A 22,849-nucleotide genomic window follows, 5' to 3' on the forward strand; every position below is an offset into this window, starting at 1 on the left:
TGCTGCTCAAACAGTTTCACTTTTGTTTCTACTGCCTGTCCCTCCCGTCTCATATTTATCTCCAGACTTCTTCTTCTTTCCAGATCTATTCCACTCCCACCAATCTTCTATTCACTGAACTTTTTGAAACTTTGCACTTTTAGAGACTGTATACACAAATTTGCAGAGGGACAATAGGGTTGAGTGAGGTCTGTTATTTTTCACCTCTATATATTATTTATTTAAAAACACTGTTGCTCTTAACAAGCATGTTACCTCTGGAGACACAAATCCACAGTTTGAGAGCTGCAAAACTAAGCATTTCTGATGGTATCTTCTAGACCAGTGGTTCCCAAACTTTAACAACCTGTGAACCCCTTTCACTAAAATGTCAAGTCTCACAAACCCCCTCCTAAAAATGAATATTCCCAGGGATTTTCTCCTTTGCCTGAGTCTAAATTAGAAAAGCAGTGATCTTGGAAATATAAAATTTGTTTTTATAACATGCTTATTACACACTATGTATTATTAATTATCATTACAATATTTTTATTGCATTATGAAAATGGCAACACTCTTCCAAGATCTCACTTTCGTAGCTTGTATCACTTTGAATAAGCCTGTCATAAAACAAGGCTTCTATGTTTCATCACGGAGTATCAGATGTGAAACAGCATGAAGGTATTTAAGAAGCCAACTCAAAAGTTCCTCCTACACAAGCATTCAGGTCTTGAGTAGGCCAGGAAAGCAACGCACGTTACAACAAAACTTAAACTTGTTCTTCATAATTTTAAAAACAATACTTGCTGCCTGTTTAATTTTAAAAACAGCAAAAAATATCCACCTCCCTTTCCATTTCTTATAAGGAGTCTTGAAGTTTAAATCTCCTCAGCGTGATAGAGATGCTTGCTTTGAGCTGCTTAGCTCTTGGAAGTCCAGGGGCTCCAGGCTGCTGGTCCTGTGCTGCCTGGGGTCCCTAGCGACAGCTCTGTCCACCATTAGGGAATTTTTTCCCCCGAGAACCCCCTAACATTTCGTGAACCCCAGTTTGAGAACCACTGTTCTAGACTTAGCACTGAGTCCCATTGGGTAGATAGAAAGATTAACCTAAATAATCTATACAGAAGCCCCTGGAAACCCATAAAATTGAGTCCCTAATCCATGAACTATTGGAACTCATTTACAAAACTTTTCTTACATGAATATATTGTCTCATACTATAGAATATGAAATGTTATGAGGAGGTATCAAAAGGGGTAGCCATGGTAGTCTGGATCTGTAAAAGCAGCAGAGTGTCCTATGGCACCTTATAGACTAACAGACGTTTTGGAGCATGAGCTTTCGTGGGTGAATACCCACTTCTTTGATGAGGTTGTTTGTGATGGTAGGGGGCAGGGTTCACTTCTGGTTTATATCTTATGTTCCTAAAAACTCATGACTCAGAGCTTCAGCTGATGACCTGCAGGGGTCAGGAAGGGATTTCTCCCAGCCCCCAGGATATTCAGAGAGGATTTTTTTTTTTTTTTGTAACCTCCTCCTTCTGAAGCTTCAGGGATGGCCACATCTGGAGATGGGACATTGGATGGGCAGGGCCAGGGCTCCGAGGTGGAGCATTCTGTCTCTTAGGTGCTTGGCTGGGTGGTGCTTGGCCTAGGGTCTAACACAGGGGTGGCCAACCTGTGGCTCCGGAACCACATGCGGCTCTTCAGAAGTTAATATGCGGCACCTTGTACAGGTGCCGACTCCGGGGCTGGAGCTACAGGCGCCAACTTTCCAATGGGCCGGGGGGTGCTCGCTGCTCAACCCCTGATTCTGCCACAGGCCCAGCCCCCAATCCACCCCTTCCTGCCCCCTCCCCTGAGCCTGCCATGCCCTTGCTCCTCCCCCTCAGAGCCTCCTGCACACCATGAAACAGCTGATCGGGAGGTGCTGATCGGTGGGGCTGCCAGTAGGCGGAAGGTGCTGGGGAGGGACGGAAGCTGACAGGGGGCTGCTTACGTATTACTGTGGCTCTTTGGCAATGTATATTGGCAAATTCTGGCTCCTTCTCAGGCTCAGGTTAGACACCCCTGGTCTGTTTGGCATGTGTGAGTTTGGGAAAGAATTTCCCCCAGATTGGCAGGGACATTGGGGGGTTTCAGGCAGGTCACTTGACAGGACTATCCAGGTAAATCTCTTTAATCGTTTCCCTGCCATTGCAGGAGCCTCAGCCATTGGTGGCACCTCAGTCCCTCCTAGTCTCTGCTTGTGGTACCCAATAGTCTAGTCTGTAATAGCCTGGTCTAACTACAGTTGTTAGGTTTAGCGTGCAGGTGCTGAGATATATAGGAGGCCTGTGCCGTACAGGATGTTGGACTAGATCATCTGATGGTCCCTTCGGGCCTTAAACTCTATGACACATCCATCAAGTGTAATTGATCATGGTCATCACCAACTGACTGGAACTGACATTAACAGCTTGAAACTCTTCTTCCCTGCCATCCTTTGCCACCACCTGGCAGGAACTAGTGTCACCAACTGCCACCAGTCTCCACAAAAGAGTAATGGATTTGGGCCAACTGCCACCACTGACAGCAGTGGCCATGAACTTACTTCAGTTGCCATCAACTCCCTCCTCACAATACCCTCTGCTACCAAACTGACTGATCTCTCACTGCCTGCCACGTTCTCCAGCTGCTACCACCTGCCGCCAACTGTCAGCAGCTGTCACCTTTCACCAGCAACCACCAATAGTCACATACAACTTTCACCTGGGGAAAAGTGCCATCAACCACAGACAGGACCAAATCAGCAAGTGTAAGTTAACCAATGCCTCTCCCAACCACTCATTGGCTGCTCCTAATGAAGCACTCCAATAATATACCCCCAAACTAGTTAATAATTGTCTTCCACTATGAAATTATTGACTAGCCCCCTCCTGGGTAAGTGAACGGTTCCCCAACTAATGCAGTTTTAATAAGCTCCCCCCCCCAGATAATTATTTTGCTCTATAAACTTGATAAAGATGCTAATGAAAACAAGCACAAATAGTCTAAAAGATGGAGTTCTAGACTGTGTGGGGTACAGGTAGCGATCCTCCTGTTCTCAACAATCCTCTCCCAGCCGGGGAGAAAAATCAAAACCCAGTGGAAAAAAAAGCTCCTGCCAGAGAAAGGAGAGGTCTAGAGGAACTCCTGGTTTCTTCAAGCAGATGAGACACACTGGAGGATAGAGGCCGTGAGATCTCTGAACAGCTCTATCTGCTGCACTACACTGTGGAGCTAGACGGGGCTTTTAAACAGGGCCGCCATGCTTGGAAGACTAGGAGCAAGAATGCAGTTGTAACCACAGGCCCAACTTAGAGACATTTTCTAGAATGTTCATTTTTGTTTTTCAGATATTTTAAGTAATTTTCTCTTGTGCCCAATACATTCAAAACAACTTTGTGTTTGGCTGCTTGTAATAAATAGGCCAAAATCCCTAGAACCTCAAATTAATTATCCACTATTTTTGTGGCAACAAAAAGGCAACCATTAATACGAGCAAGTCCCTAACCTAATGGATACGTCTGAACCTGCTTCATTTGAAAGGGAGATGTTCTCTCTCTTCCCAAACCCTATTAGCATGAAATGTTCTGTATGTGAAGGGCTCACACATGCACTGAGGGGCTCATCTTCACTGCAACAGTTAGCTCAAATTAGTACCCTTGAGTTATTCCACTCAAGTTAGCCTGGTGAGCGAGAGCAGTGTCCACATCACAAACCACTTGGGCTACAATGGTAGGATTAGCATCTGATAAATTGTAACTCCAGCTGCTGTGTCCCCCACTAGCTCAAGCATCACCGATGCTCCAGCTTCAAATCTCCCCCATCACCCCCAGTCTAGCTAGCTCGATCTTAAAGCACCATTTAATTCAAGCTGGAGATTTGTGTGTGCGGACGAGCGGTTAAAGGCAAAACTCAAATTATACTTTGAGCTAGTGAAGACAAGACCTAATACTGGTTTAAGAGCATGACAGAACTTTCAGCAAAGGAAGATTCCCCAATTCCTTTAAAAAAAAAAAAACATACCTTCACTCTTTCCTATTCTTACCTCCTGAGATTAGCAGCAGTGCTGGAGAACAAATTACAAAGGCAGGGAAATTTCTAGCTGCCTCCAAGCACTATCCTCACCAGAGCTAAGAGAATAAAGAATAGTGACAAGTGAAAGGGTCCAGCCTTTTGTGTCTCCAACAAATTATTGAGCAATAGCTGGAAATCAACTGAAGCCTTTCCCAGAAGTTCAGGCATATCCTCCCTCTCTCCTCCAGAAGAATAATTTTGAGTCTGTATTTAATGAACCTATTCTAGTGCATTCTAAATGCTATGAAGTGCTCTTTGTTAGCATTAGCCACAGAGGAGAATGACTTCCACCAGAAGCAGGGAGAGCTCAATCCCCCTTAATTACTATGAAAAAAAATCCAGTTTGCATATATTTAATTGTAAGAGCTGCAGAATGACCCCGATAATATGACGCTCTATGGTCATATTGATTTTATCCCCCATCTCCATCCCAGTCTATTGCATATTTTGGCAACATCCTGTTTCCTCTATGCTCATTTGTGTTCTCTCCATCCTTCACCAGGTTTTTTTTAAACTCCCCTCCCATCTCCAAATCTCATAGACACACCTCTTCACTCATTCTTCCAGACGTGTTCTTAACAGTAATCTGCCCTTAGACCAAGGAGGTGGGAAAGCAGGCAGGAATCCCTGGACAGCTAGGGAACAGAGAGGGTGCCTGTCTGTCTTCTCTGCTGCTCTCAGGAGGAAGCTGATGGTTCTTTGCCAGTCCCAGAGAGGAATCAGGAGCTGAGGGTCTCCCTCTTTCCGCATCTAGCCCTGAAGGGGAGCATGGGAGGACGCTGTTCGGTGGTGAAGCTCAGTGTCGACCCAGGCAACAGAGGAACTGCAGCCAGAAAAGGGCACCTACTTCAGCTCCACATACAGAGACAGCCCTTGCTGCAAAGGAATTTAGCTGAAGCTAAAATATGTGCCCTAGGAAAATCAGGGGATGAAGGGAAGTCCTGAAGAATCCAGGAAGCTATTGGCCAGCCAGTGAAGTGACCAGTTGTCTTAGACCAGCCCTGAAAGAGTGTGACACACTTACCAATATCATCTTCCTCTGTAGTAGAGCCTGTCCCATACAAGTTGAATAAGGACGTGTTAGGGCCAGTGTGAATTCTGTCACCAGTGGACATACCTGTCTGATGTATATCTAGTGGACAGAAGTTTAAGAAATAGTGACTTCAAACTAACATGTTGATCCTTAGAGATAAAGTCCTGGAGGCTTGTTTGAGTAGATCATGGAAGTAATATGTATTGATATATAGTTGAGTATATTATTGATAAATATTTAAAGGATATAATGTATTGATCTTTACAGAATCAGAGAAATGTGGGGCAGGAAGGGACCTTGAGATACTCAAGTCCAGCCCCGTGCAGTGAGGCAGGACCAGATAAACCTAGACTATCTCTGACAGGTGTTTGTCCATCGTGTTCTTAAAAACCTCCAATGGAATCCTCATCATTGGAAGATTTTAAGTAAAGACTGGGCAAATCCCTGCCAGGGATGGTCTAAGGAGGTATACTTGGTCCTGCCTCAGCACAAAGGGCTGGACTTGACATCTCAAAGTTCCTTCCAGACCTACATTTCTAGGATTCAGTGATTCTGTGAAGATACATATCCCACAAAATCCAGGTGTTAGGTCAAATGTAGGCAAAATTACATTCCTAGCAGCCTGACCATTCATACATTCAGAATGCCCAGTTTATATATTAGGGTACATAAACATTTAATAGCAATTCAAAAATGGATGTTTTCCATCAGCAATTTTTTAGTCTTATGTGGAAATTAGTGCAGGTGGTAAGCTATCTGTACAACAACATGTTAAAAAAAGTTTATTTTACATTATATACATAAGGGAACATATTCAAAAGCATTACCAATCACAATAACTTAGACCATAAATCACTTTAAATTTAGTTTGTTCTTAGTGTATATTATCATAATAAAATATAAAGAACATATACAAAACAGAGCCAAATGTGTGCACTTTGCTAAAACTTGGCATTTACATACTCCATTGGAAAATAGCAATCAAAAATAATTTTGATCAGAACTATGTTCCTGCAATATGAAGTAACCACTACATTGTTTGTGTGAGGTAGTAACTAAATTATTTTGGCCATGTGTTAACACCCTAAATCAAGAAAATGGTCATAAGGCCAAAAAAAGTCAAAACATGACAAGATCTTTGAACCATTTCCACAGTGTGGAATGTTGTAGTTCATGATACGAATAAAACCATTTAGTGAAGACTTATAATAATGCTAATTTTACCATTGCATACACGAGTAATTCAGACAACTATTGCAGTGTTACATTAAGGTACCAAATTCTGGGATTCATATCCATTCCAGAAGATATTGTTTTCAAGCATAGAGAAGTAATCTTTACAGAATTTTACTTATATATAAAAATACAGGTGTTTAATTGGTTTGTTTCACAATAAAACTACCCAAATAAACTAAAAAAAGGTACTCTGACGCCCAAGTCATATCCACAAAGTCACAGCTTACCTTTGTGACTAAATACATCACAGATAAATACTTTGTGCAAAACAAACAATCACACCAGTGTAGTTGCATGAAAATTAAAAACAAGATTGTAATAGGATTACAGCCTTGGTTACAATTTCTAAAAGTTGATTTATTTGTATTAGTAAATTACATATAATAAAATACAATAGTGATGTTAAATGCACTGTGTTCATTGCTAACATCCCATTTTATAAGAACTACACGTGAGAAGTCCTTAAAATAGTACCCCAACTGAATTTCTGCTTCCTCAGCAACCTTTACATCTGTACAGGTAAGACACTTGTACATAACTGAAGGATCACTATCTACATTAAGTCAGTGTAGGTCTTCAGCAATGTGTTTCACTGAAAAATACTGCATATATGTACAAAGATTACATAACAGTGAATTATTAAGCACTTCTGTGGTATAATATGCTAAGTGTGTCCATACCACTTAAACTAAATTATCCTCTTTTCTCTCATGCCACAATAAATTACAAAGTAACTGAAGTCAGGTGACTGCCGTTTTTGTGCAATTTCAATCATCCATCAATGTTGCAGCAGTAGTGTTTTCTCGTCATGGTTAACTGCCAGGTATGATTCTCAGTAACTGTTTTCGTGCCCTGCCAGGATGTATAAATTGCTGTTGGCCATAGGATGATCTGTTGGCCTACTCTCCAATACCACAACCCTAAAATTAAAAACAGTTAAATAATCTAATGAACAATTATAACAAATACAATTTCAAATTCCCTGTCTGTAAACTCAGTCATCCTCTACTCTCACTTTCCTTCATGGCTCGTGTGCAAATTTGGCTCTCACCAATGAGTCAACTTCACTACTGAACTCCTCACTCACGCTTTCCTCCCCTCCTGCCTGGGCTACTGCACCTCTCCGCTTTACTTTCCCCAAATCCTCCTGCTCCTCAGACACCAGTCAGTGCAAAACGCTGCTGCTCAGTTTTTCCACACATACAAGCAGCACATCCACTTGACCCCATCCTCAAACAACTCTACTAGCTCTTCACTCACAAGGAGGAGGAACGGCCGTGTGGTTAATGCAGCACCAGGAGTCATTTCAGCTCTGCCACAGGCTTCCTGTGCAAACCTGGACAGTGTCACTGAGACACACTTTGACCTTCAACCTCCAACTGCTCGGTCCTCTTGAATTGCCTTTTTAATAGGTGGGTGTTCAAGTACAAGCAGCAGACAATCCTTAAGATGGAATTGCTATGGTGACATAATTGTCTGTTAGCTGACTATTCTGACTGCCAACCCGATTAAGAAGTATACAATATGTTCCATGTCATCAGTTTAGCTCATGTTTATCTGATGGAGATGAACTAACTAGTCTTTTGATCTATCTACTGCAGCGGACATAAATAATGAACCCAATATGGGGGGGTTGGGAGGAATTCAAAGCCCTGCTCTTGCACTTGAAATAGCTGATCAGCTTCTCTGGACACAGCAGGAGTTGTAGCTGTGGATAACTAGCCCTCTTCTGAAGTTCTGAGGAGCCCTTCAGCGATTCCCAAAATGATACCGCTTCTGTGTTTCAAATCAATGGTACTGAAAAAACAGCAAGTCTTCTCAGGTAACTTGGTTATCTCCAGATCTAAAGAGTCAAACATTTCTCCCACTACCTCCTGGATGCTTTGGTAGTCTGGGTGCTGGTTGCTATGCCATTATGCAGCTAAAAATTTCCTGTTCCTGACACACAACTCCACTGTTTTGTTGTCATTGCTTCAGCACCTGCCACTTTTATCTGTTTTTATGAAGCTCAGCAACTCTGCTAAGCAGAAGGCTGCATATGGGTCTGTGGTGTTGGGGGTTGTGGATTAAAAGCCCAAAGTATCTGCAAAAATTAAGGAGACTTGTGACAGGAGAGCAAAGGTCTGTAAGAAGTGGGTATATGCATCGAGGGCCAGTCAGGGAACGAAGGAGCTTAGGGTGGCTAGGCAAACATTAAAATTTAAACCAGGTTGGCAGCCAAGAGCAGTTACAATTAAAGCTGGGTGTTTTCCTAGTTGAAAATGTCTAGTACATGAAGTTTTCAGTTTGTTAAATAGGTTTTAATGGTAATTCTTCCTGGTTGCCAAATTGGTTTAAATTTTAAATGACTACCCTCTCCTCACTGGCCTGCTGCCTTCCAATCCACTTACACTAAATGCATAAATCTGGGGTCTGTACTGCTTAAATTTAGGCCTAGTGTTCCACATAGAAAGCAATGCCTAGGTACGGTCATCAGAGAGGCGATACAATGGACTATGATGTTCACTGGGAAATATGGAAGAATTAGGGTGATCAGAGTGTTCATCCCTCAACATTCTCATCACTGTCGGAGAGATCATCGTGAATCTTGCTAACGGCACGAACAAAGCTATGTAATGTTGTTGAAAGAATGGCCACACAGGTCAAGGATTAAAAGTCCTACACAAAAAAGGGTTCTGGCCACAAGGACACCAGAATGTAGGGAAAGCCCATGTGATGACTCATAGCTGATCTCAAAATGTTCCTGTACCCCTAGAAGTAGAAGGGATTTCACAGAATGGAGAATTGTGCCAAATGAGCCTCTAAGCTTCTCAGCTTATGAAAGAAGCTAACTAGCTCTTTGATCCATCTGTTGCAGCTACAGATGCTAACCCAGACAGCTCTTGGTTCTTTCTAGGCCTCAGGACAGAGACTTCCCACCAACATCTGAGAAATAAGGCAGAATTTGCAGGGGAATTGGGCCCATTGAAGCTTATCCAAATATCCTGAATTTAAATCGGGCAGAGTAACGGGTGCAGGCTTCAGACCTGACACCCACGGGGCAGTCTGCCCAGTCTACTTGGCACCCTCAGGAAAGGGCAATCAAGCACTTGTGAAATATTCATATCAGAGGGAGTCCCCCGCAATCAAATCCTCCTTGGACTGGTACCAGTTCTTTGGTTTCTTAGTCACAGCTCCAAGGCCTAGTGCTGAGAAAACTCTTTTCTCTTGAGAGCAGCTAAAGGAGGCCCCCAACGTGTGAGAGAATGTTTGCCCTATCTGAATCAGATACAGCAGAACCCCTAAACTGAGGATTGAGTTCATAAAACAGAATATCTCAATTACAGTAGGTGCAGAAGTTGCATTACATGGCTTTCTTCTTGTCCTTCAGACTACTGCAAACAATCTCCAATGCACTGAAGGCATTGGAATGTGAAGGAATGTTGACCTGCTCTTCATAAACATCACTTCCCCTCAGTCATTCCTCTGCCTTCCCCATGGGAAAAATGGTTCATATAACTGGTTGTTTGTAAGACTGGTGTTCAGAAAAGATTCTACTGTAGTCAATACTCAGGCAGTCTAGGCATAACACAGTGCTTTAGAACGATACCTTTCAGAAGCCTTCAGGTCTGTGGAAGGTCACAGAACTGACAATAACTTCAGATCAAAACTGACTTGGAAATGACAAGCACTATTGAGGAAGGTTTTAAATCTAAATAACTCACTCGAGAGACCTGAAATAAAACCACATCTGACAAGCTCAGGTTTTTATTTTTTGCAATGCAAAGTCTTTGCGCTGTTGTCTCAGATTCATTAGGGTGCTGGCATAAGCCCAATTCAGATGGAACAGCAATTGGGGATAGGATATTTCTTGATGCAATGGGCATGCTGATCTTTGAGCAGTATGATGCTCTTGTCTTAAAATCAGATTTATTTATTTTAAAACCTGATTGTGCTGACTCTCAATAACGGTGAGAAATGACTGAACTGCAGTAAACACCCCGATAGGAATGAGGGAGTAAAACATCCTCTTAAAAGGAAGCTGTGCAACTGCTAAACAGCTACCCACTAGTAAGCCAAAAAATGACAATGATAAACTAAAGGAACTCTGTCCAAAAGACAGCTACAATGTAGCTTGTAAAGGCACAGTGCAATATTTCACCTGTAAATCATTGTTGTTAGAAGAACTATGGGTGGTTGTGGGATCGACGTGTTTGCAAATTCAGACCTGTGATTGGGTGCTTACAAGGTCCCAATAGATATTGCTTTTTTTGATAGTTCCGAGATGCAGTGCCAAGGTGAAATTCCCACAAGTGGAGACAGACATAGGCAGTTCTCAAAGGAAAACTAAGGTTTAACTTTGCACAGTACATGTATCATGCAAAGGGTGAAATTCTGCTGTCAGTATATATTACCTAAAACATACAACATTTACTTCATTAATGCCTTCATAAAACTGCAGCACTCCAAAGCAGGGCAGAGAAAGTAGGAAGGTGTTGGTCCCTGTGAAGCTCCAAAACCTTGCAGGATAGTTACTGGTTAGAGGAGCTGAGCATCCTACTTCACTATTTAGTCCTGCAGGACAGGGAGACGCAGAGAGATTTGGGGCCATGCAAAGCAGGCTCCAAAAAGCAACAGAAGCGGAGGACCTTGTGGGGCTCAGAAAACAGCTCCTGGGCTGTGGATGTTGGCAGAACAACAGGCAGATCCCCCTGCTTTTGTAATGTATTGAAATTTGTATGTTTTTAATATTCTGAATTTGTTTTGAGGTGCAGATCCCATGATCTAATACAGCATAGCACAACTGAACGCAAAACCTGAAATCGATTAAAGTAAGTTCATGGAGGATATGGCCATTGATGGCTATTAACCAAGATGACCAGGGATGCAATCCCACGACTGAGTGTCCCTAAACCTCTGACTGCCTGAAGCTGGGAGTGGACGACAGGGGATGGATCACTCGATGACTGCCTGTTCTGTTCATTCCCTTTGAAGCACCAGGCGTTGGCCACTGTCAGAAGACAGGACACTGGGCTAGATGGATCTTTGGTCTGACCCAGTATGGCAATTCTTATGTTCTTATATGTTAGAACCCAAAAAGAGAAAAGTTTTGGAGCTATAAGCTTATCCTGAGAGAAAATACTGGTAAACTCAGAAACAAAGTTTTATTGCTCCTCAGGACAGAGAGACAAAGAACATATGCAAGGAAAGGGCTAAGGGGGAAAAATAAGGAGACTAAAAGAAGCCCCAAAAGAATCACAGAAGGATGAAGTATTAGTGAGAAAATACCCTTAAGAAATAAGAGGAAGAAAACATATATATTACTCTTTTATTTTAACAGACCATGTCTGGTACCGTTCATACCTGTCAGATCCAAGAAGCCTGAATATTCTCGTACTGTCAGAAATTTCCTGTGTGATCTATTTAATGAAAACATACAATAATTATTCATGTAGCAAGCGCAGTTATTTTTGACCAATGTATCATAACATTTATTGTAGCTAGAGAAAGGAATTAATGCTCACTGAATTAACCAATTTAGGGTAATTGCCAGTCTAAGTTGGTCAGAATCTGAGAATTCTTTAAATCTGTCCCTTTAAACAAGGGCCAAAAGAAAGGACCATTTTCCAGAACTTTCTGCCAGATTATGCAAAATATGAAGCTGAGGGCACGTCTTCACTACCTGCCGGATCGGCGGGTAGCAATCGATCTACTGGGGATCGACTTATCGCGTCTAGTGAAGATGCGATAAAATCGATCCCCGATGGCTCTGCCGTCGACTCCGGAAATCCACCGCGGCAAGAGGCGGAAGCGGAGTCGACAGCGGCATGGCAGCGGTCGACTCGCCGCCGTCCTCACAGCCAGGTAAGTCGACCTAAAATACGCAACTTCAGCTATGCTATTCACGTAGCTGAAGTTGCGGATCTTAGGTCGACCTCCTCCCTCCCCCCCTGTAGTGTAGACCTAGTCTTAGTCACTTTAACTGGAGGTTCTTCGAGATGTGTGGTCCCTGTCTGCATTCCACAGGAGGGTACACATGTGAACCATGTGCCCGAGTGCAGAGATTCTAACAAGCTGTATCTATGGGCCCACACACAAACAGTAGATCTCCTCGTGCTCCGGAATGAGGGTATAAGAGGCCCTGTTGGGTCAACACCCCCCTCAGTTCCTTTTCTTACCACAGATTCAACGAGATCCAAAGCAGAGGGGATAGGGGGTGGGTAGTGAAATACAGACAGGGACCACACCTCTGGAAGAATGTCCAGTCACAGTAAGTAACCTCCATTTCTTCTATGAGTGGTGGTCCCTGTATTTATTCCACACACGGGTGATCAGCAAACAGTGCTCAGACTGGAAGGGCATGTTACTGCAGATCCCAGTAACTTTTTCCTCAGGTAGACGGACTTGCGCTAGCTCTGACCATGCTAGCATGCCAAAAATAGCAATGCAGCTGCAGTGGCTAATGGCCCAAGTACACTCTCGCCCACCCCTGGGTATGTATTTGGGCAGCTAGCCCAAAACACCGCTCATGTAGCTGTGTCTACACTGCTATTTTCAGCACACAAACTCAATCAAAGCTAGCATGGGTATGTCTATCCAACCTGGAAATTACACCCCCAGTTGGAGTACACGCGTGTGATGGGTTGGATCACAGAAACCCCCTGGGAGCTGCCACCCGATGTGCCAAGACTACTTCTACCCCTGCCTTCCCTGCCAGCTGGGGGGGGGTGTAAACTCATAAATTTGGGTTTAGACCCCATTGGGAGTTGGGCATCTGAGTGTTAAAGACAGGAACACTTCTGTTAGCTGCTTTCAGGTAAACCTGCAGCTTTGGGGCAAGTAATTCAGACCCTGGTCTGTGCTGGAGCAGACGGGAGTGTCTGGCTCAGCAGGACAGGGTGCTGGGGCCCTGAGCTGGCAGGGGTAGAAATAGTCTTGGCACATCGGGTGGCAGCTCCCAGGGGGTTTCTGTGCTCCAACCTGTCACAACGCGTATTCACAGAGGGAACTGTAAGCCTGCCTTCCTAGCTAGTGGTACGACACTACCTTGTGGCAAGAATGTCATTTTGAAGTCTGAGGTTTGCCACAGGGATTCAGATGGATTGTAGGGAATAGAGCTATGCCTACAGAGCCTGATCCAAAGCCCACTGACATCAATGTAGATCTTTCCAATGATTTCAGGCAGCTTTCGCTAAGGCTCATTATGCCGTGGAGAGCAAGACCAATACCGCTAACCAAACCAGTGCAAAGAGAGAACAGAAAGCATGGAAAACATGTACTGGACAACAGCACTATTAAACAAAACCATATTGCTATTTCAAAAACAAATGATGGGAGTACAATAAAATCTGTTAAATATATAACCACGGTAAACAGAAAATTTAATAGTCCAATATGTATTTGCTTTACAGGGTGCCAACACTTACAAATAGATTTTTTTGTGTTGCAGAGAAATCGTACTATTGTAATAAGCTTTTATTTAGGTGAGCACCAGGGCACTGCATAAAACTGCTGGTGCATCAGTCTATGAGGTCAACTGGAAAAAAAAAAAAAAGTCAAAATATACTCCCAAATTCACCAGCTGATTCTAGTTCAGCCTGTGTGTGTCATTTACAAATTTCTACCTACTTCTGGGAATAGAAACAATTCTTCCCTAGCTTCTTTCTCGGCCTCAAGGAGTAGCAGCTTGAATAGTTTTTGAAGGTTAATTTATTTATTTGCATTTAGGACTTATTGGGAGAAAGTTAATTCAAAGTAGTAAATTCTGCATTTAGTTCTAACAGTCATTCTTGCCCATTGTAGCAGTAAACCCAAAATGTAGGTCAAGTTCCTGTGAAAGTTCTGTCTCCTCAACTCACACATCTCTCCCTATTAGTCAACAGTTTTACTGCTCCACTAGAAGGCAGCAATGATGAGAGGTCATGGCTATGGTGACTTTTTAAGTAGCTAAAAACAATCCCATTCTGAGATTCAAATGTCAGAGCAGAGAACTTGAGCTGATGATGTGTTCAGAGTGACCTGTGTTGCTAAGCAGATGGGCTTGCTATGTTTTGCACCAGTTAGAGCTTTGTCATGGTATGTGGGTTCATTCCTAGATACGATCTGTAAGTATCATTAGAAGGTAATGAATGTATGGATCAACACGGCCAAGGTCGGTGTCTGATAGGATCAGGTGTAGTGTTCTGGGCAGCTGCAGATTAAAATTTTTAACAACTGTGGCTATTTGGGTATCTAACAGCAGTGAAAAGTCAAACAGACCCCAAATTTGCAGACCAACTTACCCTGAGGGTAGAAAGAAAGAAGCAAAGGCAGCAAGTTTTCATCAGAGTGCATAATTCATTAACTCGCCTGACTGAAGTTATAACATATTATAAAGGCATATTTACAGTCATGAACTAAAGAACACTCTGCCAAGGGCTCAAAGGGTGGCTTTATGAGTTGTGCTAAAACTAAATTGAGGTCCCATCCCAGAAGTGGGTCCTTTACAGATGGATAAAGATTTGAAAATCCTTTTGTGATTTTTTGACCATACTACTGTATGTGGAAATACTGATTTATTATCTCTCAGCACATGATATGCTGATATAGCTGCTAAATCAACCTTCAGCAAAGAATCTGAAATACTGCATTTAAAGACTGAAGGGAAGTATTCCAAAATACACCAAAGCCAGTTCCGAACCTTCAGGTTTGTTCTGTATCCAACTCACAAACCACGATAATTTAAATTGGTATCATCTTCTGGTCAATTGTTTTCTAGAGTTAATGAGCACTTGAGACACATCTAAAGAATAAGCTCTTTCAGGGTCCATTAAAGTCCAACAGCCCATGCTGGCAGGGGCAGAGATAGGGGATCTGGAAGAATGATCTTGCTCTGCTACTGCAACACTAGAGCCAGTAATACTGGGAGCATCTTGTAAAATCCCAAGTAGGTTCATGTACCACTCCTGTCTGAGCCACACCAGAGCAACTAAAGCCATTTTTGCCCTAACCTGTATTATTTCCTTCACTACTTTCTGTATCAATGGAAAGGGGGGAACCTTTCCCCAGTTCAGTATAAATGAGTCCAATATGGACTGCACATCCTTTTCTGCCCTTGTCCAGAACTGACGACTCTGTGTTGTGACAGGATATCCTCAATTGCTGAAGACCTTGTGTATCACTTCCTCTTTTACCAACCACTCATGTAACTGTATTGTGTCTCTCTGCTCAGTTAGTCTGTCCAGTTGTCCTTTGCGGATAGTCGCAGGGCTACTGGATAAACATTGTGCTGTAGGCACCAATCCCATAGCCCGATTGCTTCATTGCATAATTATGATGAATAAGCCCCTCCCTGCTTGTTGACAGAACACATGACAGTTATATTGTCCATTACCACCTGAACTACCTTCCCTTCGATATGAGGAAGAAAAGATCTGAGAACCAGATGAATCACACTCAGCTCCAATATGTATAGCTGTAGTCTCCTTTCCTGGGAGTTCCAATGTCCCCTGAAGCACAACGTAGTTTAGATGGGATGCACCCAAAGTGAATGTCAATGACAGGGCTGGACGACTGAATAACATCCCTCTTAAAACATTTGTCCTCTGAGACCACAAAGTCAAAGAACATAGTGAGTTTTGTGCATATCGTCCACACCAGGGCTGTAATTTACTGCCAACCAGGCCCGCAATCAGATTACCCTGATGGTCCGCATGCAGCCCGCGGTCTGCAGGTTGCCCACCACTGGTCTAAAGGTTCCATATTCAGGAGTAAATCCTGCTGTAGGAGGCTGAAACCTAGACAAGGCCTCTGGTTGTCTAGCTCTATCCTGGCCCTCTGGTTGTTAATACAACCTCAAATATGTTACTGATATGATCAGCAATATCCCTGGAACCAGCAAGTGAAGCATCACAAACAAAGGTAGTTTTACTCAGAGAGCCTGAAAGGAAGGGAAGATTCCTGAGCTAAATGAGGTATTACTTCCATACTATCTCTCTTCAGATGTAGGAACCTTAGTGAAGACATTTGACATAATCTTTTTCCCTTTCCATAGAGGGTCTTTCCCAGGGATCCAGACCATTGTCCATTCCAATGGGATGAATTTCTGCTACTACTGTATCCATATTTTGCAGTTCCGATAATGGCTGCGTCTTCAACACTGTCTTTGGATCCAGCAGAATTAACGGATCCACAAATTGAGATCTCCGTTTAGATCCCTCTCTTTGGACTGCTTTCATTTTTAGTCTGGGAACCAAAGTAGACAAATCCCAGTCTGACAGACCCAATGTCGAATAACCCATATGGGATCTGGCCTGCTAACAGTGGTCATCTTCTCTCTAGTCATAGTCTTCAAAACCACTACAGATGGATCACATGGCTTTTCTCATGGCGTAGCCTTTGTCTCAGAGGCCAGTGCCGATGGCACCTTGCAGGTTTTTGTCAATGAATCCTATGTCCCGAGCACCAAATGTGCTGTAGGCACATGAGAATTTCAGTGCCAATTCTGAGTCTTCATAAGCACCTTAGATTTAGCAGCCATTGAACTTGGAGCTGACTTGTTTTTTGCCTTATGTTCTGAGCTCTGGGATACCTCATATCCAACAGGTCTGTCCTTACATGCTGTAGGAATTAACGTACTGCAGACAGAGCATCTGGATAAAGAATGTCCCTCACCAAGACATGCCAGACATCTTACATGGAAGTACAATGCAAGAAACACTGCCAGAAAAGAAGCACATCTTTTAAAGCCCAATCTTCTGTTCGTCAGATCCATGACTAACACTAACTCAGCTAAAAAATTAATTATCATTAATACATAATTATAATAATCCAATATAATAAACTACACTAATCATTATCAATTGCACTTTTAGGAGAAAAGCTCAAGATCAAAGAGATCCGAAAAGGGTTGCTTCCATCTGATGCGGTGGTTGGAAGGAACTGAGGTAGGCAGATAGTACCATGCTCCCTTTTATAGCCATGCCCTCAGAAGGTTAGGGAACGCTGATGAGAGATACAGGATGGGGTGCATGAACACTCCTATGGACACTCTTTGGAGAGAGTTCCAGCATATAGGCTGCAGAGGCCAGCACAATCCAGGAGTAAAAATATGCAGAAGGCACTCAAAGAATTAAAAAGAGTCTGATGAATTGTACAGAATACATGTTTGGCAGCTCACAAAGACAAACCAAACATCAGTCAAAAAAGTAACGGCATATTTTCAGCATGGTCACTCATTGGATATTCTACATAAATAATGTGACTAATGAAATGGAAGATCTAAGTTTGATATGATTTAAGTATATAGATAATAAACTGTATTTAAAGGTGACTTGCTCACTCTCTCCACTGATGTTTACTATTTGGTAATAGGAACCTGAATTTCCTAACACTTAATGCTAAAGTTGAACGCATGAGCACCCAGTTGTTGGGAAATCCCAGCTGCTGGTGTTAATAACTAGGGGTACTGAAGTGATTCTTGGAATAGATATTCAGATGATTTTGGCTAAACGTTTCCCCAGTATCCATTCCAAACGGAATACTCAAGTCAGTAGCATTGTGTACTCCTTATATTTTGCTGCAGCAGCATGGTTAACTTTGTTATTCTTTTCTGCCTCTTCTTATGTTAGGAACAACACGGGTGGTGTCAGCTCCTGGGACCTGTAGCATGTGAACTCAGCTGTCTCTTTTCATGATTGAGAGAGGCGAGAAGGCACTATTCTCCCCAGGCCATGCAGCTTTTCTTTTCAAGGCTGGAGGGGTAGAAGTTTCACTGCCTTTTCAAAGCACACACAGCTCATTTAACAGAGATGAATTCCTGGTCTGTGCTAATTCATCTTTTTGGACCGGATTCTCCACTGCTTTTCTCCCCACATGGCCATTTACACTTGTGAGTGTATAACACTACCACACCAGAACGTAAGGCCACCGAGATACCTAATGTAGATTCCACAATATTCCACTAAGGATGAATCTGCGCCTTGGCATTCTGTTCTTTGGAACAGTAAACTAAGGTCCATTTGTTTTCTGTGAGGGGTTTCGACATTTAAAGGTTAGTCTTGGGATGACAAGCTGAATTCTTCTGGTTTATCCTGAAATTTAGATATTGTTGAAACAATGCTTAAAATATCTAGCTGTTCTGTCCAACAAAGAATCCTATTTAAACTTATTCAATTCAATAAAGCAATATTCATTTACTCTTATTCTTGTTGCATTCTAACTGAATTAGGAGCAAAAAAAATTGTGGGGAAGATATTGCACTCACCTCATTTGACCTAAAACTCCTTCCTTGCATTCCATGCTTCCAGAAAGCTAAAACACTGTCTTGTAGGCAAACTAGAAGGAAAAGAACACTTGAGTTAATTTTGGTGACAACCCCAATTTATTCTTTCAAGGCAAAAAATATTTATTACCTTCCTATCATGGCAATTTTACATTCTGTCTGTAGACATTTTATAATTACACCAATTCCCTCACAAAAGATCCCAAAACGTTTCACCAGAATGACTTAACCCACCTCAAGCTGGTCAAAAAAGGGCTTTACAAACACTGTTCGTTAATATGAGCCCTGTGTTATTTGTAAAATATTAATTCATTTTCTCAAAGAGTTTAAATCTTTAGAAAATGTGCAAGATTTCCAGGCATTGGAACTTTACAAAAACTTGCATTCTACCTTTTCCTCCCAAATTCAAGAAAACAGCTGAAAATAGTCTACAATTAAAACCTTTTTATTTTTACCCTCCTCTTCCCATCCCCTCCCCTCATTTTCTTTATTGTCTTAAAAAAAGGCAGTTATATCATAGGTTCCAACTGCCTTTTAAATTACATTAAATGCTAATTACAGAAGCAGCAAAGTAGCTTTTTAAAAGAGAGTTGTATAAATCTACTGGGTAATAGTATATTAAGGATTTAAAATTCATTTTCTAGAGACAGAATGACTTTCTTTTTTACCTTAACAGCCACTCAATGCTCACTGACAGAGGGCCACTATCATGTAACTCATATCAGGCCTGACACACTCACTAATTCCAACACACTGTGGTAATAATATGGATCCAAAAGGTATCTTGTAAGATATCATATGTAAACGGGTAAAACGCCGGTCATGAATATCACTGTGCAATGTATGCACTGGTTGTGTATAAAGAATTGAGTGTGCGCTGGAAATATGTTCTTAAAATGAGTTTTGGAGGCAGTGTATAAATCAAGCCTGTCAGACAAAGAAATGTGGATTCCCTTGTCTGACTGGCTTGATTACAGGCATAGGACAATAAAAGTACATTTACATACAAGGTAAACAACGCAATGACGCTAACAAGCAAGGGAGGAAACAGCGTAGAAAGTACTCCAGAGACAGAGTCTGCAAATCCAGGAAGTCTTCCTAGTTCTGGAAGCAAAGACAATGGACTCTAAGTAATATAAGGGGAGGAAAAAGGCACTTAGGCCCTGTCTACACTTAAAATGCTACAAGGATAGGCGCTACCTACGCCAACACCAGCAAAGATAATCCACCCCCCTGAGACCCCTGACCGATGTACTTAAACCAACCTAATTTTCTAGTGTAGAACAGGCCTTATTTATCAATAATTTAAGGGACAAAACAGGCCAGAGCTCTTGGAATCTGTGAAAGGTGGATCCTTGAACAATGGGGGGGGGAGTGTTGAAGTCTCTGGGAACTGACTATAAGCAATAGAAATTGACTGAGACCAAGACTGTAATCTATTAAGATTCAGATACTAGAAAGTGTGTTTTATTTTGTTTGTAACAATATCTTTTTTTCCTCTTGCTTAGTATCACTTAAATCTTTGTTCTTTATTAATATATGTATTCTTGTTTTATTACAAAACCATCTCAGTGCTGTATATTAAACTGAAGTGAGAGTCTTCAGCTAACCTAACAGGTGGGATTAGTCTCCAAGCCGGGCTCCAGTCTGAGCTTGAGCATCTCCAGTACCTTTTTAGTCTGCAGCCCGAACCCCATGATCCCGAGTCAATTGGCCCAGGCTCTGGGACACTGTGCCATGGGTTTTCTCTTCCAGCGTAGACATACCCATAGAGCCTTGAGGAGTTTGCCGGTGAGTTAGAAAGACAGGTGTGGCAGGAAGCTGACATCCGGTCTAATCTCTAGCAAAGCTCACTCTTGCTGAAGCAGAGAGGTAACACAGTGGCCTGTAGTTCTGAGCGTCATGAACAGAATACCACAATAATGTGAAAAAGAAGTCCAATACACTAGGCCACCCTGCCTTCAACTAAGGAGTTAAATTTATTTTCATGAGACAGTGATGTGCCATATACATTTAACAAGGGATTTACAAATTTCGTAAGAAAATAGAGGCTAGTTAGCAATGAATTTTAGTTCACACTTCCTGCATTTGCAGTGTTGAGACTGAAGTAAACAAATGAACTCCATGCATAAATGAAAAGAACGAATTAGCAACAGGAATAATTCACAACGTGTTTGAGTGGCCTGAGTACAGACTTTCTGTAGAGACAGAGGGTCATAACATTTAGCCTAATCGGAGGGAATTCTTAGGTTACTCTTCCATTCTGGTCCCTCTTTTGGAAGCCTATCAGTCCATTGAATGCTCAGCCCAACTCGTCACCACACAATAAAACATAGGAATTGATACACTTCATGTCAGCAAAGTCTTGAAAATTACTATCTTTAGCATTGAGTGCCAAATTAAACGAGCTACACCAAGTTGAGTCCAAAACCACACTCACCTATTGATTCAATCTGGAAATCAAACGTGAGCTCTGATGACAGTTTTCGGCTAGATTTTAATCTGCCTTGTAGATTTACTATTTTTATACAGCCTAGAGAATAAACAAGAGGTGTCACTTAGCCATTGCTCTCAAACAAGTGACCTAATTTGAATATGTATATTTGGTTCATAACTAAAACTTACAATCCAGACACACTAAAATGGTATCTCTTTCCAGCTGTGTTAAATGTACAACGCTCGCCTGCGTAGTGTCTATAACAAAAATAATTACAGTTAATTTATATACAACACAAATTACCATCACATTTGAATGTGGAGATTCTGAAGTTCAAAAGGATTTAAGGAACTGTTGTATTTTCAACTACAGAAAGATTTTCTTACCAGTGAAATTTCTCTTCTCTTAAAAAGGCATGTCCACTTACCCAACTTGTTGGCTGTGATGGAGGCAAATGAAGCTGTAATATTAAAGTATTAATATTACAAAGGAAACTTGTGTTTAAATTGCTGTCCACCGTCACCTCTTTGTCTTTCAGTATTTTTGCTTTCCATAAAATATACGTGTTTCAGATTATTTCCTCCAGATGTGTTGGTTTGCATTTTTCCAACTGGAATCCTGTTCTAATTTTTCTGCCATTGTTTCTAAATCTTGCTAGGACTTTTGGACTGTTCTCAGTCCTTGCTACTGTTTGCAACTTCTCCTTCATCTTCAGATTGTATATGCTATTTACAAATTGTTAATGAAGACAGTTTGAACAAAGGAGTGAGAGAGTAACCTTTCTTCCACATTAGAGCTGCAGTGGTTTCCATCACAGCAAATGGGGGAGATCTGACCCACAACCTCAGATCAGTGGACATGCCAACTCAAAAGACAAAATATAATTTCTTTTAGCAAGATATGATAAAAAGCAACTCTTGCTAATTTGGTATCTATACCACAGCATTCTAGGAACCTTTCATACAACCAAGTGAGAAACTAATTCAGTTTCTATTAAAGATGAGAAATTAAAACGTTACATAAAACACTAAAAGCAGCTACAAATCACTCGTAATTAAGAACATTTTAGCCCCATTTAAAAAAAAAATAAGTCAAATCCTTGGTCCTGCATAAGATAAAAAAAATGAAAGAACTCCACATATGGGGCAGTAGAAATGTGCTCACTGAGGCAGTCTCCTGACCTGGTTACTTTTGAGTTCAAATTTGAGATTTAGATTTTTATCACAACTTTCACTGCAATCAAAGTGGTGAAAAACTGGTCTTAGAATATTTCTGCCATTTCTATCCCCTCAGCCTGGCTCTCTGACTCACTCTTGGATTCTGGGATCGGGGCCCATTATTTTCAGTATTATTAATAATTGGTAATACTTAGCTCCTATATAGTTGAGAAGCACAATACAATTTTATTGTAAATACTTTCCTCTTTTACTCTTTACAGACAAATTGTACTCTGATCCCAAAGGATACTCCCCTATTTTTGTATGAACACTCCACCTGCAAAAGTCTCATCAAAGCAACTGTCCCTTCGTCTGGGTGAGCCGTGACTTCTCCTCCAGTGAACTGCAGTCACCCTTAAACAGCTGAAGGAGTCACTACAGCGAGTCAAGACATTATCCACCTCCCCCCCATTATCCGCTTCTGTGAGGCCTGGAATTCATCCCTGCACATGAGTTAAACCAGGGATCGGCAACCTTTCAGAAGTGGTGTGCCGAGTCTTCATTTATTCACTCTGATTTAAGGTTTCGTGTGCCAGTAACACATTAACATTTTTAGAAGGTCTCTTTCTATAAGTCTATAATATATAACTAAACTATTGTATGTAA

The 22,849-nt window shown here is 41.8% G+C and overlaps 1 protein-coding gene across 2 annotated transcripts in view; it reads right to left on the reverse strand.

Moving 5' to 3' along the window:
* Positions 1–5,881: 5,881 nt before the first annotated feature.
* MAP4K3 (mitogen-activated protein kinase kinase kinase kinase 3) overlaps positions 5,882–22,849 on the reverse strand; it is a 122,808-nt gene continuing 105,840 nt past the window's right edge. For both annotated transcript variants that reach the window (XM_054021282.1, XM_054021281.1), the window contains 5 exons: positions 21,215–21,283; positions 21,030–21,122; positions 18,572–18,642; positions 11,692–11,747; positions 5,882–7,268 (listed from right to left, as the gene is read on the reverse strand). In XM_054021282.1, coding sequence (XP_053877257.1) covers positions 7,181–7,268; positions 11,692–11,747; positions 18,572–18,642; positions 21,030–21,122; positions 21,215–21,283 — 377 coding nt within the window. In that variant the 3' untranslated portion in view covers positions 5,882–7,180. The remainder of the gene's footprint in view (positions 7,269–11,691; positions 11,748–18,571; positions 18,643–21,029; positions 21,123–21,214; positions 21,284–22,849) is intronic.

The sequence above is a fragment of the Malaclemys terrapin genome, chromosome 3, assembly GCF_027887155.1.
Source record: "Malaclemys terrapin pileata isolate rMalTer1 chromosome 3, rMalTer1.hap1, whole genome shotgun sequence".
NCBI lineage: Eukaryota > Metazoa > Chordata > Testudines > Emydidae > Malaclemys > Malaclemys terrapin.